A 21333-nucleotide genomic window follows, 5' to 3' on the forward strand; every position below is an offset into this window, starting at 1 on the left:
GGATGGATGGATGGATGGATGGATGGATGGATGGATGGATGGATGGATGGATGGATGGATGGATGGATAGATAGATAGATAGATAGATAGATAGATAGATAGATAGATAGATAGATAGATAGATAGATAGATAGATAGATAGATAGATAGATAGATAGATAGATAGATAGATAGATAGATAGATAGATAGATAGATAGATAGATAGATAGCATTTATTGTCATTGTCACAAGAACAACAAAATTTAAAAAGTGCCATCAGTCGGTGCATATGCTTAAAAACAAAAAATAACTGTCTCACAATTCACACACAATGTAAGAAATAAATAACAAATAACTGAAAAAACCTAATAAATCAGAACAGCCACATCCTCACATCCATCATTTATGATGATTAATGGTTGTTTTTGATTGCATTTAGTTTTGTTATTGCTGTCGGGTAGAAACTGTCTCTGAGACGTTGGTTCTAGTTCTGGTTGCTCTGTATCTTCTGCCTGAAGGCAGCAGTGTGAACAGAGAAGGTCCGGGGTGAGAAGTGTCCTTTGTGATGTGTTGTGCTTTTCTTAGACAGCGGTCGCTGTGCAGGTCCTCCAGTGAGGGGAGAGGGCAGCCAATGATTTTTTGGGCTGTATTCACAACCCTTTGGAGAGCTTTCCTTTGAGCCGTAGTGCTGCTGTTATACCAGACGCAGATACAGTAGGTCAGTATGCTCTCTATGGAGCACTTGTAGAAGGACACCAGCAGCTTCTCCTTGATGCTGTTCCTCCTGAGAACCCTCAGGAAGTTCAGTCTTTGCTGGGCCTTTTTTATCAGCTCCAAGGTGTTCATGTTCCATGTGAGGCCCTGCTCAATGTGGACCCCCAGGAAACGGAAATCAGCTACCCTCTCCACACATTTTCCCCCAATGGTTAGTGGTGTAATGTCCGTTTTATTCCTCCTGTAATCTATTATGAGTTCTTTTGTCTTACCAAAATAAGTAAAATAATAAAATTCTTAAAATATAACAAAAAACTAGGATTCTTCAATGTTAATCAGGATTTGGTGAAATTTCAAACATTATAACAATAAAAAATAAAAGCACATTTTCTAAAGTTGTTACACGAGCGACGACTCAGCGGTTCCGGTACCGCCAGGATGAAAGCTTAAAGTTACACTGTTAAAAATGAACAGCCTATATTTGGTTTATTTAGTATCTCATAAAACAAGAGATCTCTCTCGTCCCCAGAGATCGGAGTTCATTTTTTAGTCAAATTTTCACCAAATTATTCATTTATTATCAGTTTCAACACAAAACATTAAATTGGCCAACTAAATATTTAGCTAATTAAATGTTTAGTAAGATCCATCCATCCATCCATCCATCCATTTTCTGCCTCTTTATCCGAGGTCGGGTCGTGGGGTCAGCAGCTTCAGAAGGGAGGCCCAGACTTCCCTCCCCAGCCTCTTCTTCCAGCTCCTCCGGGGGAATCCTGAGGCGTTCCCAGGCCAGTAGAGGAACATCGTCCCTCCAGTGTGTCCTGGGTTTTCCCCTCCTCCCGGTGGGACCTGAACTCCTCACCAGGGAGGCGTCCAGGAGGCATCCTGACCAGATGCTCCTCAACTGGCTCCTCTCGATGTGAAGGAGCAGCGGTTCTACTCCTGGATGACTGAGCTTCTCTCTCTAAGGGAGAGCCCAGCCACCCTACGGAGAAAACCCATTTCGGCCGCTTGTATCCGCGATCTCGTTCTTTCGGTCATGACCCAAAGCTCATGACCATAGATGAGGGTGGGAACGTAGATCGACCGGTAGATCGAGAGCTTCGCTTTTTGGCTCAGCTCTCTCTTCACCATGACGGACCGGTACAGCGCCCGCTTCACGGCAGACGTTGCGCCAATCCGCCTGTTGACCTCCCGCTCCCTTCTTCCCTCATTCGTGAACAAGATCCCGAGATACTTGAACTCCTCCACTTGGGGCAGGACACCCCCCCGGACCCAGAGAAGGCTCTCTACCCTTTTCCGGCTCAAGACCATGGCCTCGGATGTGGACTGATCCTCATCTCAGCTGCTTCACACTCGGCTGCGAACCGCTCCAGCAAGAGCTGCAGATCATGACCTGATGGAGCCAACAGGACCACATCATCCGCAAAAAGCAGAGATGAGATCCTAAGGCCACCAAATCGGATCCCCTCAACACCTTGGCTGGTCTAGAGATTCTGTCCATGTCATGTGCTGTGGTGGTGGGTGGTGAGGCAGACGCGGTGGAACCAGGTTGTAGTGAAAAATGATGATATTTAATCATGAGAATCCAACAAAAAGTCCAAAAACCAGGCAGCACTGCTGAGCGGATAACCAGGGCTCAATACAGTTAGCAACTGGCTACACAAATGGACATGAATACAATAGACAAGCATGTAGACAAAGAACTGCTTAGACAAGGACCCGACGAGGAACAAGGAACACAGGTGGGGTTAAATGCACAGGGGGTAATCAAGGAAATGAGACACACCTGGGAGTAATCAAGGGGAGACAGGACAACAGGGAGACTCAGAGACAGAAACTCAAAATAAATACACAAAAGAACTCAAATCAACACAGAGAAAAACACAGATCACAACAGTTCATGAAAGTGATGAACAGAATCGGTGACAAAGGGCAGCCCTGGCGGAGTCCAACTCTCACCGGAAACGAGCCCGACTTACTGCCGGCAATGCGGACCAGACTCTGACACCGGTCATACAGGGACCTGACAGCCCGTATCAAAGGGCCCGGTACCCCATACTCCCGGAGAACCCCCCACAGGGCTCCCCGAGGGACACGGTCGAACGCCTTCTCCAAGTCCACAAAACACATGTAGACTGGTTGGGCGAACTCCCAGAACCCTTCAGGACCCTGCCGAGGGTGTAGAGCTGGTCCAGTGTTCCACAACCAGAACCAGAACCACACTGCTCTTCCTGAATCCGAGGTTCGACTATCTGACAGACCCTCCTCTCCAGGACCTCTGAATAGACCTTGCCAGGGAGGCTTAAGAGTGTGACCCCTCTATAATTGGAGCACACCCTCCGGTCCCCCTTTTTGAACAGGAGGACCACCACCCCAGTCTGCCAATCCAGGGGAACTGCCCCCGATGTCAATGCGATATTGCAGAGTCGCGTCAGCCAACACAACCCTACAACATCCAGAGCCTTAAGGAACTCCGGGCGGATCTCATCCACCCCCGGGGCCTTGCCACCGAGGAGCTTTTTAACCACCTCGGCGACCTCGTCCCCAGAGATTGGAGAGCCCAACCCAGAGTCCCCAGGCTCCGCTTCTTCAATGGAAGGCATGTTGGTGGGATTGAGGAGGTCTTCGAAGTACTCTGCCCACCGGCCCACAACGTCCCGAGTAGAAGTCAGCAGCACACCATCCCCAATATAAACAGTGTTGGTGCTGCACCGCTTCTGGAGTCCCATAGGCCAAAAAGGCCCGGTAGGACTCCTTCTTCAGCCTGACAGCATCCGTCACCGAAGGTGTCCACCAACGGGTTCGAGGGTTGCCACCGCGACAGGCAGAAACAACCTTGCGGCCACAGCTCCGATCGGCCGCCTCAACAATGGAGGCACGGAACATGGTCCACTCAGACTCCATGTCCCCCACCTCCCCCGGGACGTGTTCAAAGTTTTGCCGGAGATGGGAGTTAAAGCTCCGTCTCACAGGGGATTCCGCCAGACGTTCCCAGCAGACCCTCACAACACGTTTGGGCCGCCAGGTCTGACCGGCTTCCTCCCCCACCACCGGAGCCAACTCACCACCAGGTAGTGGTCAGTGGACAGCTCCGCACCTCTCTTCACCCGAGTGTCCAAGACATACGGCCGCAGATCCGATGAAACGACGACAAAGTCGATCATCAATCAATCAAGATCAATAAGTTAAATGTTTAGTGTGAAGCTAAACGTTTAGCCTTAGCTAATCATTTAGCTTTATAGTAATGCCAAATATTTAGATATTTTGCTTCAAGAGAGCGTTTATATTTTTGGTCTCAGTTGAATATTTAGTTTGAAGTTGAGATGTTAATAAATGAATAACATGAAAACATGGATAAGAAATGAAATCCCATTTATGTCTCACAGGTTAAATAATCCAGATTACTGCCGTTCATCTGAGACCAACTTTAAAATGGTGCCTCATAAAAATGTGATGTCAGCAGACTGTCGGTCACTGATTCAGAGTCAGGACTTGGACTAGGCCGCTCCAGAACTTTAATCTGTTCAAATTGTTTTTTGAGTTGATGTTTTTATTTGGTTTCGTTTTTGTTTGAATATATTTTTGGGATAAAAGATTTTATGAGATTTTTTCTTTTATCTGCTGCCTTTCATTTTATCAATTTGTATATTTTCTCAGTTGTATAATTGTTTTGTTTGCAATGAAATGAATAAATATGAAAAAAAAAAAAACTGCCAGGGTGTGAAGACTTTCCTGAGCGATTCTGTGTCCTAATTAAAGTAAACTTTGTGGATCCTTGCCTTTAATTTCCTGTCGGCTCAGTTACCGTCTGCATGTGACTCCTGTGGATGAAGGCTGCCTTTCAGGTCCGAACCGGACCGGACCGGAACCAAACCGCCTCCTGCTTTCATTAGCAGGTCAGGAAATCTCTGGGATTAGAGAAGCAGCAGAAACTGAAACAGGAGCTGCAGGTGAGGAAGAAGAAGATAGAATAGAATAGAATAGAATTCAACTTTATTGTCATTGCACTGTCACAAGTACAAGCAACGAGATGTAGTTTGCATCTATCCAGCTGTGCTCTACAAGACATAATATTTATTTACAGATGTACAAGACTATGTATGTATGGACTATAAGGGGTTATAGCAAGAGATATAGATATTGTGTATAAATATAAATAAGGGAGCTATATGCACAGATTATACAGAATATACAAGAATGTTAGGGAATGGATTATAGATAAATAATGGCAGATAAAATGTACAGGTTGTATGTGTGTGTGAAGAAAACAGTCCGTGATGTGTGTGTGTGTGTGTGTGTGTGTGTGAGGATAGTCCATGTGTTATTGTTATATGAGAGGATAGGGGAGTCCAGTCCTTATAGTTTATGTTTTATGTCAGGAGGCGTTCAAAAGCGTGACAGCTGTGGGAAAGAAGCTGTTCCGGTGCCTGGTGGTTCTGGTCCGTAGGCTTCTGTAGCGCCTCCCAGAGGGCAGGAGGGAAGATGATGACCATGATGATGAGGTGTTTAGACTCCAGTCTGTCTCCCCTCGGCGTCCATCTTGGAAGGCCTTCCTCCTCCATCCCGCCGGAGTCTTCCTCATGACTCATCCGTCTCCATGGAAACGGGCTGTGTGGACCTGAGCGGCGGCCATGATGCCACCCTCCGCAGGGGAACAGCGCCCTCTGCTGTAATCAGCCATCAGTCACAGATTATAACCTCAGAGATCGGAGGGAGGCACCAGAACCGGAACCGGAAGCAGAACCAGGACCGGAACTGGAACTGGAAGCAGGACCTCTCATCTTGGTCAGCTCCACAGTTTGGACCGGTCTGCTGGTTCTGCCAGTCGGTTGCTATGGTAACTGCCTGTTAGGTTTCCAGAAACTTTTTCTAACTTTAAAACGATTCTAAAATCAATTAATTTAATTACTCCTCAAAATTTGACCCATAAAATAATAAAGTAAAAACTGTTTATGAAATAAAAATAAATTACATTTTTCTTCCTGCAGCATCTCGTCTTGCTCTCCGGTCCGCTCGGGCCGGCGGTTCTGATTCGGTCCAGATGTGGAAACGCTGCGATTGATGGAAATCTGTCATCAGATGGTTTATTAGTAAACCGGTTTGAGAACGTTCCTCATTTCAAGATGGTTCCTGAACGTTTTGAGATTTGTTTTCCCTCCATCTGGGCCGGGGTTAAAGGTCACTGTTCTTCCAGATGGGATTCCTCCTGGGTTTCATTTACTCACTCCCTGTGGTTCCGTCCAGAATCAGATCAGATTAAATCCAGAGTTGAATCATCCGGGACGTTTTTATTAGTTTAATTATCCACAGAAACATTCCAGAACCCGACCGGGACCGGTGACTCATATCTCAGATAAACAATAATAAAAGGACTAATGGCCCGTACGGGGATCGAACCCGCGACCTTGGCGTTATTAGCACCACGCTCTAACCAGCTGAGCTAACCGGCCTGATGACGACACACAGCGCCCGCTGTGCAGTTAAATATGAGCATGCGCAGTTCTCCGTGGTCAGCTGGACATTCTGTTCGGCTCAGCAGGTTTATATTTAGTGTGTTTCCAGCACCGAGCTGACCCGTTTCCTCCCGAACCGACCTGCTGCTACGGTCAGCTATCCCAAACCGTGAACCCGAACTGCCTCAACACGCTGCTAGAAGAAAATACTTTATATTAAAGAAAATATTCAGAAACAAAAAGCTGAAGGAGAGCAAACCCAGAGTTCCGGTTCTGGTTTCCTTCCGAGTCTCAGAAACATCTGCAGCTTAAAGACAAAATAACGCAATAAAATCTAAATAATTAAAAACACGATGAGGCTAAAAATAAAGATGTTTCATGAGCAGCAGAAGGCAACAGATGAATTCATGCCCACATGTTCTGGTACCAGACCGGTTCCTCTAAACATGGACCGGGCCTTGTAGGGAAGGAAGCTTTATATAAATACTAGAACCTCAGCAGCTGTTCCGGGACGTTTCTGGACCTGAACCGAGTTCAGTGTGATCTGAATGGAGATCCTCAGGGTCATAATTATACATACACCCACTGATCCACGTCTGCATTCCTCTGATGGTTGGTTTCCTGTTCAGCTGGGTGTGTTTGGATCACAGTTCTGTTCGAAACCCATCGGGGTCCCAACTGGGTCCCTACACACCATGATTAGCGTCATGGACTATGAGGGTTCCGACCCGGTTCAAAGTTAACACCTCGGGCTGGACTGAGACGTGTGGGTGTCCCCATGGACGAGACCAACGTCCTCTGGAGAAGATTTGGACGAGTCAATATGGACACACAGCAAAATGAGCTGCAAACACACGAATGATGCAAACTCCAAAACAGAAAAACACTGAAATCAAAAAGGAAAAAAATGTTGCAGCAACAGGAAACAAGCAACAGAGATTCAAACGTTGCACAAAACAGAAGTCCTCCAGACCACTAGGGGGAGCCTGGAGCAGGTAATATCACCTTCATGAATATAATACAAAATACAAGAAGTACAACAGGCTGCACAGTGGTGCAGTCGGTAGCACTGTTGCCTTGCAGCAAAAAGGTCCTGGGTTCGATTCCCAGCCCAGAGTCTTTCTGCATGTTCTCCCTGAGCATGCTGGGTTCTCTCCAGGTTCTCCAACTTCCTCCCACATGACAGTCAGTGTGTGCATGGTTGTTTGTCCTGTCTGTCTCTGTGTTGCCCTGCGATGGACCGGTGACCCGTCCAGGTGACCCAGCGGGGTCCCTAACCCCCTCCCAAAAAGAAAATGGATGGATGAAGTGTAACTCACCTTTGTTTCTCCGGGTCATCTTGTCTTATCCTGACCTCTGCAGCTACAGAAATATGATAATCACCACCGAGGGTCCGGTCCACACCATTAGTTGGTCGGCTCCCCCTAGAGGCCTGGAGGACTTCTGATTGGTCAGCAGGGTTTCATACTTGAGGATCAAGTAATAAAGTAGAACCTCCAGACTCTTCAGCCTGACCTCACAACCAGCAGTTAGTTGGACCCAGCTAGTTCTGAGGCAATCCAAAGGGATCAGAACTGGTTCTGGAATAGAGAATGAAGGCTAACACTGATCATCTGGAGCCGAGTAGAAACTCTGGTCTGATCCAGGATAAAAACCCAGTTGAGATTAGCTGCACCGCAAGCTGGCTAATGGCTACTTTAGCTGTCTGAAGCCTGTATGTAAATTTATGAGCTTGTATGGATCAAAGTGTATGGAGACCCGGTTCCGACCCGCAGAACCTGATTACCCGCATCTGATGGAAACAGAAGCTCAACCAGTAGAAACAGAAACACGTTTATTCAGCAGCCAAAACTGGAAATCGGGTGGAAACTGGACTGGGTTCTCTCCATGTTTGTCAGAAACAATAATAATCAGAGCTATTTACACATCAGGCGGCTGCAAACAGCCAATCATCATCGTCGCCGTCTGAGCATGGGCGGGGTCATGGGATGAAGCCGGAGGTCAGTCCATCAGGAGGAGCGGTGGCCTCTCCTCCGGCGGAACCAGGGGAGCCTTCAGTTCTCTAGGAACGCCACGTAGTCGGTGAGGCGGGCCAGCTGCTGCTCGTTAGGAACCAGCGACACCGGGGGCGGGTCTGGAGAGAGAGAAGGGCGAGCAAGTCAGGGGGTTTCCACCATTTATCTGAGCTCTATCTGCAGCCCCGCCCCCACCTGTTACTGCTCAGAGCAGGGGGGTTGTGATAAATCCAGCATATGTTCGCCCTCTAGTGGCTGTTTTAGACACTGAATCCTAATAAACATAAATGTGTGAAAAGGAGCCAGAGGAGAAGTGTGTGTGATTTAATGGGAAACGGCGCCCCCTACCTGGCTTCTTGGGCATTACCATCCTGGTTGCTGGGTCGGCCTGCCAGCCTTGACTCACCACACCTGAGAGAGACGAGGAAAAGCAGGATGAGTCCATGAAAACCCAACAGACTCTACAGGAAGTAGCCTCACCCTTCACCGCCTCCTCCACCGAGTAGCCCACGAAGGCAGCGAAGTCTTCGGCTGTGATGGAGGTGTAGGCCTGCGCCACCAGGCTGTAGGCCCGCTGCCTGCTGCTCTCTGTGGACAACATCATGGTGAGGAGGAGGATGGCCATCATCTTCATCATGTCAGCTAAACGAACCGCAGCTCGTCACTGATCACAGCCAGGAGCCGACAACAACTCAAATAGTTCATTTCACAACTTTAAACAGATTCAGGCCGCTTCCTGTCTGAGACCGCTTTCTGTCGGACAGGCCGCTTCCTGTCGGGCAGGCCGCTTCCTGTCGGACAGGCCGCTTCCTGTCCGACAGGCCGCTTCCTGTCCGACAGGCCGCTTCCTGTCCGACAGGCCGCTTCCTGTCGGACAGGCCGCTTCCTGTCGGGCAGGCCGCTTCCTGTCGGACAGGCCGCTTCCTGTCGGACAGGCCGCTTCCTGTCGGACAGGCCGCTTCCTGTCGGACAGGCCGCTTCCTGTCCGGCAGGCCGCTTCCTGTCCGACAGGAAGCGGCCTGCCCGTCAGGAAGCGGCCTGTCGCTAAAGTGAATCAGAAGAAAACAAGAAATTTAAACTGAACTCAGGTCAGTTTTGGTTTGGCTAATATGTTAGCATCCAAGAAGCTCCTCCCACTTTTAAACCGGTTTGTGTTTTTAACCAAGCTTTAGAGTTAAAGGGCCAGATCACATTATTTAATCTCCTGAAGACAAAGTTTCTTCATTCAAGGTCATTATTTCCACAATAAGTCCTGATAGAACTGAATGTTTTTACCTTGAATGCTGATGTTATTGTTCAGTTTTGGCTTCATTACTTCTGTTCTCTCAGCAAATGAGATTCATCTTTACTCCAGGTAAAGATGAATCATTTCAGGCTCATAATGATTCTGAAAATGATCTTTTGACCCCCAGTTGGACTCTGGCGGCCCTCCAGAGGGTCCCTGCCCCCCATGTTGGGACTCTGGAGGCAGCAGTGGATTTTATTCGGGGTTATCAGAGAAAAGAAGGATAAACATATGCCGCACTTATCAGATTTTGGAACAGAACCTGAACCTCAGGAATGGGGTCAAGGGGGTCACCTGGAGCCCCAGCTCCTAATCAGGTGAGCGTTGAGGCTCCTCAGACACGCCGACATGTTCTGCTGTCACCACGTCAACGCCGTGGCCTCTCAGCCTCTGTTGCCTAGCAACGGCTGTCTGTGTACCAACAGAGATCTGGCAGACGGAAAGTTTTCCACCAGGACGATCGATAAGAGCTGGCCAGAGTCGCACTGAGCATGCTCAGAACAGAAGGTCACTCTGCGTGTCACTTCCTGTCTCTGAGCTCAGCGACCAGCTGGACGACGATTTTAGCTCAGAGTCAGTCGGGTCAGAGCTGCTGAGCAAGAAGAACTCCATGAGAGGAACCGGACCGGCCCGGCTATTCCTGGACGCTATCGCGTGCGTGCGCGCACACACACACACACACTCTTCCTGAAATAGCTCAGATGGTTCTCCAGCAAAGGCAACGCTGCTGCAGGCTTTTAATAACCTGCTTTGGTTCCCAACAGGACCAGAACCAGAACCGGGCCATGGATCAACTTCACACAGCTTTATTTCCAGTACAGACTGACTGGGACTCCAGCAGCGCATCAACAACCACAAGCTACAAACATTTCTAACCTTCAATACAAAAGTATAAAAAGACGTAAAGAATCAGAGTCTGTCTCTCAGTCCTGATGGACGCCTCCGTCCTCCATCCTATTCTTCCTCCTCCTCCTCTGCGTCCTCATACTCCTCATCATCCCCGGTTCCGAAGTCCATCTTGGCCAGTACAGCCTCCACCGGCTCCGTGTTGAGGGTGAAGTGGTCCATCTTCTCGAAGCCGGGTTCTGGCCGCTCTTCGCCCAGCGAGGCCTTGGCGGCGTCCCGGGTCCGGCCGATCAGGCCTTTGGAGGCCAGCAGGAACTCGGCGGCGCCGCTCTGCTCAAGGGCGCGCACCGCCGTGTCCGTCAGCTCCGAGCTGGCCTGCAGCCGCTCGCCGTAGCGCTGCGCCAGCGCCCGCAGCGCCGCCACCTTGTCGTCCTGCTCACGGCCCAGCTGCTCCAGCAGCACCGCCTTGCGCTCCTCCAGCACGGCGTACAGCAGGTCGAAGCGCTCCGCCAGGCCCTGCTTGGCGCGCTGTGCGTTCTCCTGCACGGCGCGCCCGGCGTCCTCCATCTGGTGCAGCAGCGCCTGCAGCCGGCCGTTGCTGGCCACCAGCGCGTCGATGGCGTTGCTGAGCTCGGCCTTCTGGCTCTGGTAGACGGCGGCCAGCGGCGCCACCTCGCAGTCCTTGTGCTGGCCGAACACCTTGCACATGGAGCAGGTGGGGCGCTGGCAGCTGACGCAGTAGATGTTGATGCGCTCGTCCTCGTGCTCCGGGCAGCGAGGCTCCTTGGCCTCCTGCGTCTTCAGCGGCTCGCCCTCGCCCTTCCCCTCCTGCTGCTGCTTGTAGATGTCGATGATGTTCTCTACCAGCAGGTTGCGCTGCAGGCCGTGCACGCCATGGCGGTCCAGCACCACCTCGAAGCGGCAGGTGGGGCAGCGGAAGACGCCGCCGGAGAAGCGGTATGGGTTGCGGGAGTCGTAGAGGTCGCTGGCGCAGCCGCGGCACAGGTTGTGCTGGCAGGGCAGGATGACCACCGGCTTGGTGAACATGTCCAGGCAGATGGGGCAGCTCAGCTGCTTCTCCAGGCTGTCCATGGGGCTGGGCGGCCGCACCACCGAGCCCGTCCTCTGGAGGTCCATGTCCTTGGTTCTGGTTCTGGGAGAGACGAGACGCTGCGTTGCTGTTGCGGCGCTCCGGGTCTATTCTGGTCCGGGGGCCGGCCGACTGGCCTTTATATGAGCCTTCAGACAGACACCCGATCCACCAGAGCGCATTCCTGCCTGGACATTTTCACGGAACCCCCCCGCCCCCTCTGTGTGTCGCCGTGGAAACAAACAAGGGGGGGGGCGGGCGACTGGGACAAACAGCCAGCATGTGACCAGAGACCCTCAGCGATAAACACGACATGATGTTTTCCAAAACAAAACACCTACAGGAAATGTTTCCAGTCTGAGCAACAAACAAGTTGAACCACAGACTGAACAACCAACTACCAACCAACTACCAACTACCAACCAACTACCAACCACCAACCAACTACCAACCACCAACCAACTACCAACCAACCACAAACCAACTAGCGTAGTTGGTTGGTTTGTGTTTCAAGAAGTGAGTCTTTCCACTCCTGCTTCAGATTCTAGTTGTTGAGTTTTGCTAACTGTCGCAGATTTAGCCTGACTGACAACGACGACAGTTAGAAACCACAGAATATCAGGACATTTTAAAATGTTCACAACAGAACTACGGCAATGCATTCTGGGTTCAGAATATACGTCATTTGCTGCGCCGCATCATAAGAACGTAAGGAAACAAAGCTTCTGTGTAATCAGACTACACCCACTTCAAAATAAGAGCATGAGTAGAAACGTCCTGAAGGATTTTAAACAGTTAATAAGCAAAACTTCAAAACAAATATTGAACTTTATTCATCTGAAAGTTTAAAAACAGCCAGGTAATTTAGAGATTTAGAATTTATCCAGAAAAACGTATTGAGAGGAAGCTAAGATCGCTAAGCGTTTTCAAAGTTAGCAAAAATGCTAAACATAAATTAGCTCCACTGTTAGCGGACATGTGTCCACTGCTGCTGTGGCGTCTACAGGTGAGTTAGCACAATGCCAGGGCAGAAAGGCATCGGCAACGACCTCAGAGGAGCAACTGTTGCTGCTCAACAACCTGAGAGGCTTCAGTTTAGATCAGGGGTCTCAAACTCCAGTCCTGGAGGGCCGCAGTCCTGCAGTTTTTAGATGTGCCACAGGTACAAAACACTGGAATGAAACGGCTTAATGACCTAATTATTTTGTTCAGGTGGGGCAGCAGAGGCTCATCTGAAAGTTGCAGGACTGCGGCCCTCCAGGACTGGAGTTTGAGACCCCTGGTTTAGAGCATAGGTGTCAAAGGTGTTTGGCCCGCAGTGTAATTATATTTGGCCCGCGAGGCAATTTCAAATTAATATTAGAGCCGGCCCGCCGGTATTATACCGTGGCAACGCTGTGACGCCGCACTCACCGCTTATACTACAAATCCCATAATGCTCTGCTGTTTTTTGGCGCGTCGATCAGGACAGAGAGAGACACGCCTCCTTCTCTGTGTCAGTAGCACTTATGGTAGCGGACATGGATGTATTAGGAAGGTGGTGATCCGTCTTTCACTCCTTGGGTGAAAGCCCCGGCGCACCCCGCAGCCCCGGGCCTCTCCCCCAAACCTCACTGCGACCTCAAACTACAGCCGTCACTGTGTTACCCTACCAAACAATGGCAAAAAGAAAGACAGAAAACAGAACTTTTCTGGACAGGTGGGAGACAGAATATCTGTTTACATATGTATGTGAGCAACTTTTCTCCTCAGTGAAGATGATGAAAACGTCTCACAGGAGACGTCTGACTGACGAACACCTTTGTTCGATAATGAAGGTTTCCTCAGCTCAAACTCTGAGCCCCGACATTGATGAACTGGCATCCAAGAAAAGATGCCAGGTATCTGGCTTGGCTGCATCAGAGTAGATCAGTGTGTCGCAAAATGAGCAATAAATAAGTTTTCTATGCACCTTTTCTTGTTACTCCAAGGCCTGAATGTTTATTCATAGTTTACTTAATGATTTATTCATAGTTGTTATGTTATTTTATTTTCAAATTTATTAGTTTGTGTACGAAGCTAATTTTGACATTTACCTCAGAAAGGAGGCTTTCAATTTTTATTTAAACTTTATTTAATATGCCATTTATATGTTTTATTATTATTATTAGCAACTCAATTTTGCACGCCTGCACTTTTAAGTTATATAAGCCTTGCTTGTTCAATATTTATTGTTAAATCAAAACTTGTTTGGGTCCATATTAAAAGATTCATTTGTTCAACCTTGGCCCGCGGCTTTGTTCAATTTAAACTTTTGGCCCACTGTGGATTTGAGTTTGACACCCCTGCTTTAGAGAAAACTCCCAGAAACACAACGATGATCAACAAGTAAAATCCTTAAACGTCTGAAACGAGTCAAACTGTGGAATAAATTAAGCAGAAACTGTAACATTAACAAATCCAAATGTTTACTTGAACAGTTTTATTAGAGGTGCCAGCTGTTACCAAACCGTCTGATGAAACTCTGTTTGTGACATCAACATCAGATCAACATACAGAGAAGTTATTTTAAACTGTTGCACAACCAACAGCAGCGCCACAATCACTCAGGAAGCAATAAACTCCTGCTGACGTCTGCAGGAGAAAACCCCGAGATCACAGCGCCAAGGCAGGAGGCTAGCCCTGCAGCTAGCTGCTGTAGCTAACCCTGCAGCTAGCTGCTGTAGCTAACCCTGCAGCTAGCTGAGTAGCAGCTGCTCAGTGATGTGTCTGACATGCTGAAGTGTTTTCTTGCATGAAGTTACCTCTGAGGGCCTCCATGACAGGAAGGATATTCTCGGACCACTGGTGGGCTGCGATGGTCGTGTAGATCCCTGGGAAGTCTCTCTGCCAAATGCGCTGGCCGACGGCCCAGATAGCTGCTAGCTCAGGGTTAGCCTGCAGCCGAAAACAAGACGGAAGCCTTCAGCAATCAGAGACACGTCTCTGGGAGTATTTGGGATTTTCACTGCTGTGTCTGACAGCTGCTCTGCTCAGCCTCACAGGACACAGAGGACAGACATCAGCACTGCTGAGACACCTGCAGTTTCCACACAGCTGCTAGCTTAGTTCAAAACTTACTTTCCAGGATTTGGGCTGAATATTCATGTTTTTAATTTCCTCCATTTCATAGTGAGCGGCTCTTCTAGCCTTTACGGTAATCCTGATCAGTGGCTTTTGCTAATATGGCTCTCTGCCCAGGGTGGCACATCACTGGGACAGCACGAGCCTTCTGCTGTTTCCACAAATGTCAAAATTTATGTACCAAGTTACATTTTGTGCAGATATTCAAAAACACATTTTAAGTAGGAACATTTTATTTTATTTTTCCTGTTTAAGTTTCATATTTCATATTCAGGATTTACTCATAATTTGCAACAATTTGTACTTTATCGCTATTGTTTTTAATGTGTCAATCTGTTTGTTTGTAACAGATTGTTGCAGCTGCAGTAGCACTGGTTAGCAGGAGTTAGCACCTGTTTAACAGGAGTTGGAAATGGACCAGTGTCCCGAGTATCGCAACAGGTCCAGCAGAACTCTGACCAGAACCCGGTCTAACAGACGTCTGAGCAAACTTACTGATTTTATGGCCTGAGGAATCCTCTTCCACAGATAGCGGGCGTTGTTCCTAGAGGCCAGAAACAACAGGACTCAGTCAACAGGAAGTGGAGCAGGAAACACAGGAAGCTCCACTGGTTGATGGGCAACGATGCAATCCAGATGCTTAAAGGTTTGGTTATCAGGAATATTCTGATTTGGACCTGATTCTCTCTACATGGAGAGAGCAGGTCGCCATGGAAATGGTCTGACTTACACGCCCATTAGCCAGCGGGGGTAAATCCCAACATCACCAGTCTAAAGGAGATGCTTGCACAGCGGCCATTCTGCTGTACTTACATGTCATTGTTCAGCAGATACAGCGCTAACATCTGAGCGTAGACCTGGGGAGTTGCGATGCCTCCTGGAGCCTGGGGAAGGTAGTGCAGGTGGTTATTTCTGTAGATCTTCACTCATCAAAGATATTAGTGACCAAAGTTCCCCAAAAAAACGACATATAAAAGAAAACAGGTCTAAAACAAGGTGGATGAGACAGGAAGTGACACGTTTTAGGCATTCAGCGCCTGCCTGAATGAAAAGTCTTGAAGGAAGATCTGGTAAAGCCTGATTCCTGAGTCCACGTCACATCAACGTATGAACCGTCATTAAAAACAGCTTTTATGCGTTACCGTGGGTTACAGGTTCCAGAATACCAGCTGAGAGACAAACAAATGACATTAAATTATTTCCTCCCCAACATAAAATGAGCTGAATCAACACTTTAAGTGGTTTCACATGAAATCAGACGCTCATATGCTCATCAGGTTTCCATGGAAACCAGGAAATAATCTCTGCCTTCATCCCCCTAGGATTCTTCTGAAAATGAATCATTTAAGCTGCATGTCTTTCTGTTCAAAGCCAAATGTTCTTTATAGAATAAAGTTACATCATTAACAGGATGACTGTTTGGCTAATAAAGACATTTTCTGTGATTTTTGATCCAAACTTTGGATTCCACGTAAACAAGGGAAAAATAATTTAGTTCAGAATTTTTTATTTTAAACAGATATAAAAACCTTATACTTTATAAGGTTTTTATTAGACTTTTACCTGTATGTTAGTATCTCATGTGTAGGTTTTGTGAAGCTGTATATCATTTTCTTTAAGATATAAACAAACAGATTTGAAAAATGGTTTAGGAAAAAGAGATTGGGACAGAAATCTTCTGAAAGAAAAACATTTTGAACTATTCTGATCCATTTTCATGGAGTAGCAGCGCCATCTGCTGGCAGCTGTAGTCAGTGTTGATGGTGTGACTGGTTAGTAAAGGACCTGCTGCTAGTTATTATTCTACCAACAGGTTTTACCCAAACAAGCATTAATAACCTAGTTAACAGTCTTAAGTTCAATCAGTTTTCTGACATAATTAATTAAGAATAAATTAAGACGTTTTCAAAGAGGGTCTTTAGAGATTATTTGCAATTTTTATTTAGTTATTATTCAATAGTTATCAGTGTTTAAAATCAGGGACACGCAGTCCAGTTAGCGTCACTTAGCGTCACGCAGTCCAGTCACGCAGCGCAGTTAGCGTCATGTAGCGCAGTTAGCGTCATGCAGCGCAGTTAGCGTCACAGCGCAGTTAGCGTCACGCAGCGCAGTTAGCGTCACAGCGCAGTTAGCGTCACGCAGCGCAGTTAGCGTCACAGCGCAGTTAGCGTCACGCAGCGCAGTTAGCGTCACAGCGCAGTTAGCGTCACGCAGCGCAGTTAGCGTCACGCAGCGCAGTTAGCGTCACGTAGCGCAGTTAGCGTCACGCAGCGCAGTTAGCGTCACAGCGCAGTTAGCGTCACAGCGCAGTTAGCGTCACGCAGCGCAGTTAGCGTCACAGCGCAGTTAGCGTCACGCAGCGCAGTTAGCGTCACAGCGCAGTTAGCGTCACGCAGCGCAGTTAGCGTCACGCAGCGCAGTTAGCGTCACGTAGCGCAGTTAGCGTCACGCAGCGCAGTTAGCGTCACAGCGCAGTTAGCGTCACGCAGCGCAGTTAGCGTCACAGCGCAGTTAGCGTCACGCAGCACAGTTAGCGTCACGCAGCGCAGTTAGCGTCACGCAGCGCAGTTAGCGTCACGCAGCGCAGTTAGCGTCACGCAGCGCAGTTAGCGTCACGTAGCGCAGTTAGCGTCACGCAGCGCAGTTAGCGTCACGCAGCGCAGTTAGCGTCACAGCGCAGTTAGCGTCACGCAGCGCAGTCAGTGTTGATGGTGTGACTGGTTAGTAAAGGACCTGCTGCTAGTTATTATTCTACCAACAGGTTTTACCCAAACAAGCATTAATAACCTAGTTAACAGTCTTAAGTTCAATCAGTTTTCTGACATAATTAATTAAGAATAAATTAAGACGTTTTCAAAGAGGGTCTTTAGAGATTATTTGCAATTTTTATTTAGTTATTATTCAATAGTTATCAGTGTTTAAAATCAGGGACACGCAGTCCAGTTAGCGTCACTTAGCGTCACGCAGTCCAGTCACGCAGCGCAGTTAGCGTCATGCAGCGCAGTTAGCGTCATGTAGCGCAGTTAGCGTCATGCAGCGCAGTTAGCGTCATGTAGCGCAGTTAGCGTCATGCAGCGCAGTTAGCGTCACAGCGCAGTTAGCGTCACGCAGCGCAGTTAGCGTCACAGCGCAGTTAGCGTCACGCAGCGCAGTTAGCGTCACAGCGCAGTTAGCGTCACGCAGCGCAGTTAGCGTCACGCAGCGCAGTTAGCGTCACGTAGCGCAGTTAGCGTCATGCAGCGCAGTTAGCGTCACAGCGCAGTTAGCGTCACAGCGCAGTTAGCGTCACGCAGCGCAGTTAGCGTCACAGCGCAGTTAGCGTCACGCAGCGCAGTTAGCCTCACAGCGCAGTTAGCGTCACGCAGCGCAGTTAGCGTCACAGCGCAGTTAGCGTCACGCAGCGCAGTTAGCGACACGCAGCGCAGTTAGCGTCAGGCAGCCCAGTTAGCGTCAGGCAGCCCAGTTAGCGTCAGGCAGCCCAGTTAGCATCACGCAGCCCAGTTAGCGTCACGCAGCGCAGTTAGCGTCACGCAGCGCAGTTAGCGTCACGCAGCGCAGTTAGCGTCACGCAGCCCAGTTAGCGTCACGCAGCGCAGTTAGCGTCAGGCAGCCCAGTTAGCGTCAGGCAGCCCAGTTAGCGTCAGGCAGCCCAGTTAGCGTCACGCAGCGCAGTTAGCGACATGCAGCGCAGTTAGCGTCACGCAGCGCAGTTAGCGTCACGCAGTCCAGTTAGTGTCACGCAGCGCAGTTAGCGTCACGCAGTCCAGTTAGCGTCACTTAGCGTCACGCAGTCCAGTCACGCAGCGCAGTTAGCGTCATGTAGCGCAGTTAGCGTCATGCAGCGCAGTTAGCGTCACAGCGCAGTTAGCGTCACGCAGCGCAGTTAGCGTCACAGCGCAGTTAGCGTCACGCAGCGCAGTTAGCGTCACAGCGCAGTTAGCGTCACGCAGCGCAGTTAGCGTCACAGCGCAGTTAGCGTCACGCAGCGCAGTTAGCGTCACGCAGCGCAGTTAGCGTCACGTAGCGCAGTTAGCGTCACGCAGCGCAGTTAGCGTCACAGCGCAGTTAGCGTCACAGCGCAGTTAGCGTCACGCAGCGCAGTTAGCGTCACAGCGCAGTTAGCGTCACGCAGCGCAGTTAGCGTCACAGCGCAGTTAGCGTCACGCAGCGCAGTTAGCGTCACGCAGCGCAGTTAGCGTCACGTAGCGCAGTTAGCGTCACGCAGCGCAGTTAGCGTCACAGCGCAGTTAGCGTCACGCAGCGCAGTTAGCGTCACAGCGCAGTTAGCGTCACGCAGCACAGTTAGCGTCACGCAGCGCAGTTAGCGTCACGCAGCGCAGTTAGCGTCACGCAGCGCAGTTAGCGTCACGCAGCGCAGTTAGCGTCACGTAGCGCAGTTAGCGTCACGCAGCGCAGTTAGCGTCACGCAGCGCAGTTAGCGTCACAGCGCAGTTAGCGTCACGCAGCGCAGTCAGTGTTGATGGTGTGACTGGTTAGTAAAGGACCTGCTGCTAGTTATTATTCTACCAACAGGTTTTACCCAAACAAGCATTAATAACCTAGTTAACAGTCTTAAGTTCAATCAGTTTTCTGACATAATTAATTAAGAATAAATTAAGACGTTTTCAAAGAGGGTCTTTAGAGATTATTTGCAATTTTTATTTAGTTATTATTCAATAGTTATCAGTGTTTAAAATCAGGGACACGCAGTCCAGTTAGCGTCACTTAGCGTCACGCAGTCCAGTCACGCAGCGCAGTTAGCGTCATGCAGCGCAGTTAGCGTCATGTAGCGCAGTTAGCGTCATGCAGCGCAGTTAGCGTCATGTAGCGCAGTTAGCGTCATGCAGCGCAGTTAGCGTCACAGCGCAGTTAGCGTCACGCAGCGCAGTTAGCGTCACAGCGCAGTTAGCGTCACGCAGCGCAGTTAGCGTCACAGCGCAGTTAGCGTCACGCAGCGCAGTTAGCGTCACGCAGCGCAGTTAGCGTCACGTAGCGCAGTTAGCGTCATGCAGCGCAGTTAGCGTCACAGCGCAGTTAGCGTCACAGCGCAGTTAGCGTCACGCAGCGCAGTTAGCGTCACAGCGCAGTTAGCGTCACGCAGCGCAGTTAGCCTCACAGCGCAGTTAGCGTCACGCAGCGCAGTTAGCGTCACAGCGCAGTTAGCGTCACGCAGCGCAGTTAGCGACACGCAGCGCAGTTAGCGTCAGGCAGCCCAGTTAGCGTCAGGCAGCCCAGTTAGCGTCAGGCAGCCCAGTTAGCATCACGCAGCCCAGTTAGCGTCACGCAGCGCAGTTAGCGTCACGCAGCGCAGTTAGCGTCACGCAGCGCAGTTAGCGTCACGCAGCCCAGTTAGCGTCACGCAGCGCAGTTAGCGTCAGGCAGCCCAGTTAGCGTCAGGCAGCCCAGTTAGCGTCAGGCAGCCCAGTTAGCGTCACGCAGCGCAGTTAGCGACATGCAGCGCAGTTAGCGTCACGCAGCGCAGTTAGCGTCACGCAGTCCAGTTAGTGTCACGCAGCGCAGTTAGCGTCACGCAGTCCAGTTAGCGACACGCAGCGCAGTTAGCGTCACGCAGTCCAGTTAGCGACCCGCAGCGCAGTTAGCGTCACGCAGTCCAGTTAGCGACACGCAGCGCAGTTAGCGTCACGCAGTCCAGTTAGCGTCACGCAGCGCAGTTAGCGTCACGCAGTCCAGTTAGCGTCACGCAGCGCAGTTAGCGTCAGGCAGCCCAGTTAGCGACACGCAGCGCAGTTAGCGTCACGCAGTCCAGTTAGCGTCACGCAGCGCAGTTAGCGTCAGGCAGCGCAGTTAGCGTCACGCAGCGCAGTTAGCGTCACGCAGTCCAGTTAGCGACACGCAGCGCAGTTAGCGTCACGCAGCGCAGTTAGCGTCACGCAGCGCAGTTAGCTCACGCAGCGCAGTTAGCAACACGCAGTCCTTTTCTCGGCTGTATTTCGCCCTGTTAGTGTTAGAGCCAACCGGAACACACCTCTGGGTCAGAACGGCCTCCAGAACCAAAGTAAACATGTAAATACAGGCAAATCGGATTCACTCCAGCCTGATTTATGAGCAGCCGGCTAAAGATAACTGACAAGCTAACAAACAGCTGAAGCTGGTGTCCAAAGTGACACCGGACACCGTAGTTACCTTGCTCCGGTTTGCTCTAATTAGCTTCTAGTTATTGTATGTATTTTTCAGAGTTCTAAACAGTGCAGATAAATTTAGCTCCGACTGCTGAGAGTTTCAGGTTTTAAACCTTAAATCTGTGAAATAACTCTTTCCTGAGGCGACGAGTCGGAAGCTAACTTCACCCGCTCGGCTCTCAGGTCTCAGTCAGAGCCTCTACGATGGTCATTTATTGATCATGATTTTCAGCGATTGGTTTTAGCATCCTTCAGTGTTTGGATGCGAAGTAATGCAGAAACGGACTAAGTAGGGAACCAAATGTTCGGTTCTACCTTCAAACTGAGCCGTAAAACCCGGAACGACTGAAACCCGAACCCGTCCAGCTCACCTCCAGCTCCTGAGCTTCACACTGATCCAATAACTGATCAAAGTTCTCCTCCATGATCACAGCAGCGGGCATGATGCTGCCCAGCCGGACTTCTTCCTGCTGTTATTATCTGGACGGTGACTGGCTGCAACAGCGCCTCCAGGCGGCACGGGGGGAAACAACAGCCCGGAATTACAACATTACAACTATTTGCTGTAATATTATAGCAAAAGCAAGTCATTGTTTTTTCAGACATTGTTTAACTACTTAAATTAATCATCTTTTAAATAAAGGTCTTCCATCCATAATTATGAAGTTTAGATGACAGAATTAAATGTATTTTTATCTGAGGTTG

At 49.5% G+C, this 21333-nt stretch overlaps 1 protein-coding gene, 1 non-coding gene and 1 pseudogene across 3 annotated transcripts; all 3 read right to left on the minus strand.

Moving 5' to 3' along the window:
* Positions 1–6073: 6073 nt before the first annotated feature.
* Positions 6074–6147, minus strand: trnai-aau. The gene has a single exon. It is a non-coding gene; the product is annotated as a tRNA-Ile (tRNA).
* Positions 6148–7964: 1817 nt separating this feature from the next.
* cops8 (COP9 signalosome subunit 8) lies at positions 7965–21108 on the minus strand. Of its 2 annotated transcripts, none has more exons than XM_023337364.1 (7): positions 21000–21108; positions 15302–15372; positions 14984–15032; positions 14170–14302; positions 8646–8807; positions 8514–8576; positions 7965–8284 (listed from the first exon to the last, which is right to left on the minus strand). In XM_023337364.1, exons 1-7 carry the CDS (start codon positions 21069–21071, stop codon positions 8205–8207), a joined length of 630 nt encoding a protein of 209 aa, XP_023193132.1. In that variant the 5' UTR covers positions 21072–21108; the 3' UTR covers positions 7965–8204. The 2 variants fall into 2 exon arrangements, with proteins under 2 accessions (XP_023193132.1, XP_023193133.1); XM_023337365.1 differs by having other exon boundaries at positions 8086–8284; positions 8646–8753.
* LOC102222566 lies at positions 10241–11605 on the minus strand (annotated as a pseudogene).
* Positions 21109–21333: the final 225 nt, after the last annotated feature.

The sequence above is a fragment of the Xiphophorus maculatus genome, chromosome 7 (assembly GCF_002775205.1).
Source record: "Xiphophorus maculatus strain JP 163 A chromosome 7, X_maculatus-5.0-male, whole genome shotgun sequence".
Lineage (NCBI taxonomy): Eukaryota > Metazoa > Chordata > Actinopteri > Cyprinodontiformes > Poeciliidae > Xiphophorus > Xiphophorus maculatus.

Coding starts and splice junctions, on each gene's coding strand:
- cops8 (XM_023337364.1), bottom strand. CDS start 21,071: ATGCCCGCTGCTGTGATCATGGAGGAGAACTTTGATCAGTTATTGGAT. Junction 15,033..15,301: donor TATCTGCTGAACAATGACAT/GTAAGTACAGCA, acceptor TCTGGCCTCTAG/GAACAACGCCCGCTATCTGT. Junction 8,577..8,645: donor GGTGGAGGAGGCGGTGAAGG/GTGAGGCTACTT, acceptor CGTCTCTCTCAG/GTGTGGTGAGTCAAGGCTGG.